Source organism: Arachis ipaensis, chromosome B1, assembly GCF_059453495.1.
Source record: "Arachis ipaensis isolate K30076 ecotype BB chromosome B1, ASM5945349v1, whole genome shotgun sequence".
NCBI lineage: Eukaryota > Viridiplantae > Streptophyta > Magnoliopsida > Fabales > Fabaceae > Arachis > Arachis ipaensis.
The window spans coordinates 18,111,396-18,119,853 of NC_142436.1; the positions used below are offsets into that span (position 1 = coordinate 18,111,396).

Below are 8,458 nucleotides of genomic sequence, written 5' to 3' on the forward strand. Positions count from 1 at the left end.
ACATGAATTTTAAAATCTTATAAGACACAGAGACACGGCATTTATATAAAACATAAAGTATTTTTTAGTTAAATTATAATGATATTTTGATATTAAAATATAAAATAATTTTTTAATTATTTTTAATATCTTTTTTAATTATTAAAAATATTAAAAATATTTTTTATTTTAATAAATAATAATAAATATTATTTCTAAACTCATTTCAAGAAGACATGTTAAGAATAAGGCTAGACAAGTGTGTTCGGGAAAGAATTTTTTATTTTTTATTAAGATACGGTTGGACACGGCAAACACGCGTGTCAAATGAGTATCGTATTCGAAATGTGTCCGACACGCGGACACGATAACTCAGCAAAGTGTATGTGCTTCGTAGATAAGAACACTATTCTCTCCAATGTTCTGGAAACGGAGCCAGACCAACCGGTTCGATCGGATTAATTGAGAATCGGTCACTTAGCCAATTTTATTAAGGTATAAAACCGCCTTGTAAAAGCCGGTCAGAGGACTGATCGAACCGGCGGTTAATCGGTGAACCTCGGGGATCGGCCGGGTTTTTTGCATGGTCTCCGGTTCGGTGCATCAATGAAAAACGACGGAAGAAGAACGAAGAAATACCCCATCCCCTTTCTCTCACTTCTGAAACCTAATCCTAAGCCCAGCCAGCCACCGTCACCGTCCCTCATCGCCGAACTCTTCTCCTCCGGTATAGGGTGCTGTCGCCGCCGGCCGGGACAAAGCGTGGGTGCCGTCTCACTCTTCTCATCGCAGAACACTTCGTAGTTCTCATCGCTCCTCTTCTCGTCGCCGTCGCACGAGGACGCGTTGATCCGGTGGCGTTGCCGTCGCGAAGGTTGATCGGTCAGTCATCGTCTTTTCGAGCTCTCTCTCTCTCTCTGTCTGAAGCCAGCATCCCTCCTCGAGCTGTCTGTTGCTCTGTGTCCGTGCTCACTTTCCTTTCTCCGTTGCCGTCACTTCCCACTCATCGCCGTCACTTGCCTTCCTCCTTCACCGGCAGTAAGCACTGCTGCTTCAATTTATTTTTGCTTGTTTTGTATTTTGTTTGGTTTTCCGATTTCTGATTGAGTTTGTTAATTTCCTTATTTTGCGTTACTGAATTTCTGAGTTTGTAAGCCTCCATTCCTCCACTGCTTCTTCAGTTTCATTTTTGGGAGTTAATTGCTGTCTTTCTGGGTTAATTGTTGTTTTCAGAGTTAATTTTCTTCGTTGTTCATTGTTATTAACAGGGCTGGATTGTTGTTATTTTGTTAATTATTGTTGATTATTGATAAATTTCTGAGTTATTTTTGTGCTATTGTTCTAATTCTGAGTTAATTTATTAGTTGTTGGCTTGTTCGTGAGTAAAATTAGTTAAACTTAAAAACTTGTTTGTTATTGTTGTTTCTTCTGGTGGCGGATAAGTGTTATCCTTTATGTGCTTCACTGCATTGTTAAGTTTTGTTATATTGATTCTGATTTCTGAGTTGTTGGTTACTGATTTTTCTGATTCTGACTTGTTGATGGTGCTTTGCTCGGAGTGAGTGTGTCAATATGTAATTGAGATACTTGTGCTCTTCAATTGGATCCGGCTCTGATTGATGCTGGAAGAAGAGTTTTCAGTTGAAATCCCGGATGAGAAAACTGATAAGCTTGTTTGCTGCGCCAATATTGCGAAATACATAGCCTCATCTAAAGCCAACCAGAAAATTGTTGAAAAGCCCTGGAATTTCACTCTGTTATTTTCTTGGGGATGTGGCATTCTAAGTTATATGAACCTGTGTTAAGTTTGCTTAGTAGCATATATGACTTGATGTTAGTTTCCTTAATAGTGTACTTTATATGGTAATGCCTTAATTAGTCTGAAGAATACCAAATAATTGATCTTAGCTAATATTGAACACTTGTGTTAGTTTACTTTGTGATGAGGAGCATATATGTGCATTTTGATTTTTTTTTAATTATAAACTTTGATGTTTGAAGTTGTTTGTGAACTTCTAATGATAAATTATAGATAATTTATTATGTGAAATTGTGAAATTTTGAATTTTATTAGTTTACAATTCATTGAATTTAAATATTTGAAATTATATAAAATTTTTAATAATTTTATTTTATATTTAATTAAACCGGTTGAACTCCGGTTGAACTACTAAACCATTGAACCAGTCACTCCACTAGTTCATTGACCGGTTCGGTTCTCACAACCTTGATTCTCTCTCACTCTCGTTCTATCTGCTTTCTAGCTTTTGCTCGCGGAAGCACTAACGGCTTCTGGCCACAGCATCGCCGGAGGTGATCCTCTTCCTCCGCTCTTGGTTTGTCTTCCAACTTTTATCATTTTGTTCGATAAATGTTTTATCTTTTTTTCTTTTCTGTGTTCATCGTTCTTTCTTCTTTTGATTGATGAACCACTCCTTCTTCTTCTTAACCTTTGTTAAAGTTTTAATTTTACCCTCGAAGTTTAAACTGTTTCAATTTCTTTTGAGCAATCCTTCAAATTGATTCTTGAGTTCTCTATATGATACACATTTCTAGTTTCGATGGCAACTAATGGCGATATAGGCAGAATATTAGGCACTGGTGGGATTCTACGCTGCATGATATTATTGGAGTTCAAGAATGCATATCTAAGCTAAGCAGGATTTGACATGAATTAAAAGATATTATGGATGGGTTCAAAAGATAGACACATGTATGCGTAACATGTTTATGATGTTGGTAGGATTTGTTCTCTGTACTTTCTTGAATCATGTGTAGCTATAGAAGAGTAGTTCTTTTATGCTAAAATTTAAAATATTTTCCAACTAATATGGTATTTTAGATATGCTTCTTGTGCATTTCTTGATAATTCAAGTTTGTATCGTCAGTGAACTATATAATTGATCAGTGACAACTGTTGAGTGAAAGAAATAAAGTGAAAGGCATATGAAACTTTCTCCAAATCCTAAATTTACTGAAAAACATATTTCTAAAGTGGAATGAATTTATCAAACTTTACTATGAGATTTCTTAATAGCAACCAACTATCACAACTCACAAGCACATGAATTTCTTCTCTACATATCCCCAATAGAACTCAGTCAATAGACCGCATATCATTAGTCTTTCAGTTTAGCTCTAACTTTCTGGGCATAAATCTTGGGGCTTCCTTTATTCTCATTTGATAATTAATCTTGAACCCAAACTCAGAGCATCAGGGAGAAAGTCTTTTGTAACTGGTCATGATGCTATGTAATCGATAAGCATAATTCCCATCAAGAAAATCACATAACAAACCTTGAAAGCTATGTTTCCTACCACTACTTGAATTTCCATTTGTTCTGCTCAGTGATAAAGTCACTAAATCACTCAGGGTGCATTTGAAAGAGAGACTGAGAGACAGAGATGGGGAGACAGAAACTGAGAGACAGAGACTTAATTAAGTTTTTGTATTGTGTTTGGTTTAAAGTGTATAAGACTGAGTTATGTTTTAGTATCCTATTTGGTTTAAGATATATATGGAGAGAGAAGTCCTAATTTGTTTTAAAAAACGGGTAGAATACTAGAATTAGGATTTAAAAAATTAAATGAGTATTTTAAAAAAAAAAGGTGTTATTAAAGTTTCACTTCCCATCCCCAAAGTTCTCTATGTCCCTAGTTTCTGGAGCTACTGAAAGGACTGAAATTTTGTGTCCTACGATGAAATTTTAGTTCCAGTGTTCGGCTACCAAATATGATATTGAGTCCAGTCTCCCAGTCTTAATCTCAGTCTCTGCAAACAAACACAGCCTTAGTGACTTGACTAGAAGCAATATCAGAGGTAACAGAGAAGGGTTGTGCACCGCTGCGGCGCTGCCGGAAGAGAAGGAAGGTGAAGGCCCAAAGAGCCTGACATCATTGTTGGGAAGAGTAGCCATAGCAGAAGGAGCTGAATTTCTGGAAAGAAATGGATATAATGAAAAGGGATAAACATGCTTATACATTCAGATAAACAGGCTGGTCCACATATGCTGATGTGGCACAAAATGATGGGAGAGAGCAAGACCTTTTTTCCCCCCTCTGAGAGCAACTTAGAAATTCTCTTATGTACATGTATGTATGCAACTTGTTTGATTTGTTTTTGTTTCTGCTGCTTTTTCCTTCTTTTCAGGAAAAACCAAAATGGGCTCTGTGGCTACACCACTTCTGACTATTCAATTTCCTGCTGCTATTACGGAAACCATCAGGAACTCCAAATTGGGTGCAAGTTTCAATAAAATCTGTAGAAGTACAGGAAAAGGAATACTCAGTTTCTCTTTTGCTGGTGGCAACCACATCGTTGGGGTTAACTTTGCAATCAAAGCAGGCAAAGGAGTATCAAATTTGAAAACTGGGCAACAAGAAGGAACTTGGGAGGAACCAGATATTGACAGTGACAGTGAATCTGATGGTGAAGATGAGGAAGCTGAGGATGAGAACCTTGGATTTGAAAGCGATTGGGAGGGGGAAGAAACAAAGACTTCAGCTACTACTGTTGCAAATATAAATTCAACTGACACAAACGAGGAACACGTTAAGAGAGGTACTCCTTTTTTGATAATTAGGTCCTAGCGTAATGTTAAAGTTCAACAGTTCACCACAAAGTTGAAAATTATATTTGACTCTAGCCTTTGTATATAACTTAAAGGGCCAATTTTCTTCTTGTTTCTCTCCTTTTATATATTTACCTTTATACAAATTGTTACCATAAGAACTTTAAGTGTAAATGTAGCTGACACTGCCTAGTGGAACAAAACTTTGTTGTTGTTATACATTTTCTTAACCATAAAAAAAGACAACAAACAAAAATTTATTTTTGTAGCTCATTTTCATGCATGTATTAATTACCGTTTTATGTATCATGTGATTGAATTGGTTTCAAACATTGCTTTACATATTTTCTCCCTCTTTAGTGTATCTGCTTGTTTCTTTTAACATGGTTGAGCTTCTACAAGTTCTTAAACATGGAAAATGTCCAACAAAATGTGCCTACAAGTAGATATTCTCATTATTGTAGAGATTGAACAGCTTTTGGACCCAGATGAAAGAGCAATATTGCAACAGAATGTGACTCCTAACTTGGAAAAAATATCAACTGTAAGTCTGTAACTTTGCATCCTTCTATCCTACTGTGCTCTTTATTTTATACCCTTAAGTTCATCTTATCATAATTTCAGGAAAAATGGATCCCTTTGCACACCCTTGCTCTGTCAATGCAGATGAGTTGCATGGATAAGCTTCTTGAAGATGGTTTTGATATTGATTTCATTAATAAGGCAAGTGTTTTATATATCGTACGAGGGTGTCCATCTTTGTATGACATTCCCCTAAACAGGTAATTTGATCAAACAGGAAGGTCTCACTGCACTTCATAAGGCAATTATAGGCAAAAAAGAAGCTGTGATAAGCCATCTTTTAAGGAAAGGTGCAAGTCCTCATGTGAAGGACAAGGTGAGGAAGAAGCTTTCTTCATGCAGCCGTCATCACATGCAAACTGCATTCTGAAGTGTGCTTTTGTGCGTGTATGTTATCTTATGTTAGGTTGGAGCTACTCCACTTCATTATGCGGTTCAAGTTGGTGCCAAGCAAACTGTGAAATTATTAATCAAGTATAATGTCGATGTCAATGTTGCAGATAATGTAAGGTTTTGTTGTTCCCAATCTTGTTTTATTCATAAAGACGTTTCTCAGTTTTACTAATTTATAAAATAATTACAATCCTAAAATTTCAGGAAGGTTGGACTCCATTGCACGTTGCCGTTCAAAGTAGAAACAGAGATATAGCAAAAATTTTGTTAGTCAATGGTGCAGATAAAACAAGGAAAACTAAGGTGATTTTATTGTTCATGACTTTGTTCCTCGACCGAATTCACTTGATTCCTAATATACTCAAAAAAATTCAGTTGGTTTTCAAAGATTCTAAATCTCAGTTTGATCCCTTCTTTTTAGGGATAAAAGAAAAATTAATATGAATATATAACAGGATTGGATCCCAAGCCTAGAAAGACGAGGAGGGTTGTTCGGTGTGCGACTGCCAACGTAAAACAATGTCGCATCCCAATATGGCCACGACGCAATGATGTCGTTGAAGCCATTTGGGTTGTGTTAGGCTTGCAATAGCCAACATAAAACAAGGTCACATCTCAAAGCATGGACACAACACAATGGCGTCTTGATCCATGTAGCTGACCCCATTTAGTGGGGAAAGGCTTTGTTAAGTAAGCAAGTATATAACAGGCCTGGAGAGGAGATTCTCCTTCCAAAACAAACACAAACAAAAGAAGCAACTTAAGATGAAGCATAGCTTTCCAGTCACTCAACAAGCTTGGTAAAAGGATAATGAGGCTTACACCAAATAGAGGATAACCGAGATCTTTAATCCTCCCATGTTCTCAGTCTTATGTTATTCTTCTTTTATCCAAAAAACAGAGGTCGTGTCAAATGTCTAATCCTATCCGCATGTCTAGCTTCTTTGAAAAGCTATTGTTGAATGTGCAAGAATTTTGCACTATATTCCAAACAGTAGCATATATGACGCCACAAAAATTTGGCCTCTTTTCTTCTCCGAAAACCAGTAAAACTAATCAATAAGAACTATTCTACCCCTACGGTTTTAGGGAATAGCCATATGTAGCCTTAGAACCTGAAAAATGTTTTATTAAGCACTCCAATTTGGTCCCTCATTGTTAATGATGGACTTCAAGTTATCCCCTTAATTTGTCTTTTGGACATCAAATTTGGTCCCAGACTTGGTGCATATATTTGCATTGTTTGATATTGGAGAATCTTAGATGTCCAGTTTAGTTTCACATGTAAAATTACGTACCAAGTCCAATGAAATTTCCACTCTATTTCTATCTTATTACAGAATATATCCTATGAATAAGCTTTAGTATGCTGTATACTTACACCACTCGATAACTTTCTATGAACAGTAAATGTTATTCTATCCAACCATATTAATGAAAAATTTCAATACATAAATCGTGTATTAAATTTCATAAAATTTAGTAATAATTTGATACTTCATCATCTCATTTTATTTTAACAGATAATATCATTTTGAAAATATAAGTGTTAATTATTAGAATACCAATATACTGAATTTCAGTTTTTTTAATTTTCGTTATGCATGATTATGAAGATTATATCACTTTACTCAATGGTTGAATTGATAAAATTCAATATCCATAAGTTATTGATTGGAGTTATGCGTACAAGACTTTGACTATTTGTGTTAATCCTTTTGGGCTATATACAGTACACTGTTAATCCTTTTGGTTGGAGTTATTAACTTATATCAGTTTTAAACTGTAGAATTTTAGTATCAAGATATTACTGCTACAGGGTAGAATTTAGTGAAGCTAGCTGTCTCTTATTAAGTTATTGAGACACTTGATTTGGCATTTCTTTAATACTGACAAATGTGCTGAAAGCATATATCAACCCTTAATGTGTGTGTGGTTCTTTTATTTATTCATTTATTTTTTCATTGCTTATGCTTCAGAATGGAAAGACAGCACTGGATCTATGCTTATGTTATGGAAAAGATTTCAAATCTTATGAGCTTGCTCAAGTAGTGAAGTTAGTTCCAGCTGACAGTGCTCTATGATGCGCGAGACGCAGTCAATCAGAATGTGATTGCGATTGAAGTTTGAGTTGCAACATATCTTCTCTTAATAACACTTAAAAATCATAGCATTCCACCATCTTTGGAGGTCCTAGATCTCTCGACCTTGTTTATGAGAGTCTCAATGAAACCTTACTAAATTGATGATTTTTGGAATATATTTGGAGCATAGCTCTAGTTGACAAAATGGTGCTGTTGCGATGCTGTCGAAAGCGAAAACCACCCACATTATGCAGAGATTGAAATGCCGATCCAGAGTGCCGAGAGAAAATTACTGAATTATCTAAGATGAGCTGTTCAAGTTCAAGCCACATTGATCTTTCTACTGGATAATTGTTTCAACTAATACTGGGCGGGGGTGAATTTTTTACTATTAATTCTAGCAACTAAAGGTTAAGTTTCTGTTCATGTAAGTATTGCCTTATTGGTAGATTGGTTATAAACTTCGAATGGGAAATTCATATTTGATTAATGATTTAATTGATTTGTTACTATGTTTTATTTGTTCAGATTTCTCGAGCTTTTTTCATTTTACTTGAAGTATTGGTATGCCTGGCAGCATATACATGCACAATACAGTTAATTTCACACTTATTCTGTTATTCACTTTATAGTGTCACTAATTGTAGCTGACAAATATAATTTGAGCAATTTTGTTTAGCCTTTGAAGGATTCGTTCTTATTGGCCAACTAAAGATATGCGATGCTTAAATCACTTGGTCCCTGGATTAAAAGATCGAGAGATCTTATCTTCTTGATGTTCTTACAGAGAAAAGTCTCAAAATGGTCCTTAAAGTTGTACTCGAGACTCAAATAGTGATACGATGGGAC

The 8,458-nt window shown here is 35.6% G+C and overlaps 1 protein-coding gene across 5 annotated transcripts; it reads left to right on the forward strand.

Moving 5' to 3' along the window:
* The first annotated feature begins 587 nt into the window (after nt 1-587).
* EMB506 (Ankyrin repeat family protein) lies at nt 588-8,121 on the forward strand. Of its 5 annotated transcripts, none has more exons than XM_016329517.3 (9): nt 617-1,017; nt 2,244-2,315; nt 4,130-4,540; nt 5,015-5,094; nt 5,175-5,273; nt 5,350-5,448; nt 5,539-5,637; nt 5,730-5,828; nt 7,505-8,121. In XM_016329517.3, the coding sequence occupies exons 3-9, from the start codon at nt 4,141-4,143 to the stop codon at nt 7,607-7,609; spliced, it is 981 nt and encodes a 326-aa protein (XP_016185003.1). In that variant the 5' UTR covers nt 617-1,017; nt 2,244-2,315; nt 4,130-4,140; the 3' UTR covers nt 7,610-8,121. The 5 variants fall into 5 exon arrangements, with proteins under 5 accessions (XP_016185007.1, XP_016185003.1, XP_088357298.1 ...); XM_088501171.1 differs by having other exon boundaries at nt 879-1,017; nt 5,175-5,277; nt 5,354-5,448; XM_088501173.1 differs by having other exon boundaries at nt 885-1,017; nt 2,244-2,292; nt 5,175-5,277; nt 5,354-5,448.
* The last annotated feature ends 337 nt before the right edge of the window (nt 8,122-8,458 follow it).

Excerpts from the sequence above, each read along its gene's own strand:
- EMB506 (XM_016329521.3), top strand. The coding sequence starts at position 4,141 with ATGGGCTCTGTGGCTACACCACTTCTGACTATTCAATTTCCTGCTGCT. Across the intron at positions 4,541-5,014 it reads CGAGGAACACGTTAAGAGAG|AGATTGAACAGCTTTTGGAC; the intron begins GTACTCCTTTTT and ends TCATTATTGTAG. Across the intron at positions 5,638-5,729 it reads ATGTCAATGTTGCAGATAAT|GAAGGTTGGACTCCATTGCA; the intron begins GTAAGGTTTTGT and ends CTAAAATTTCAG.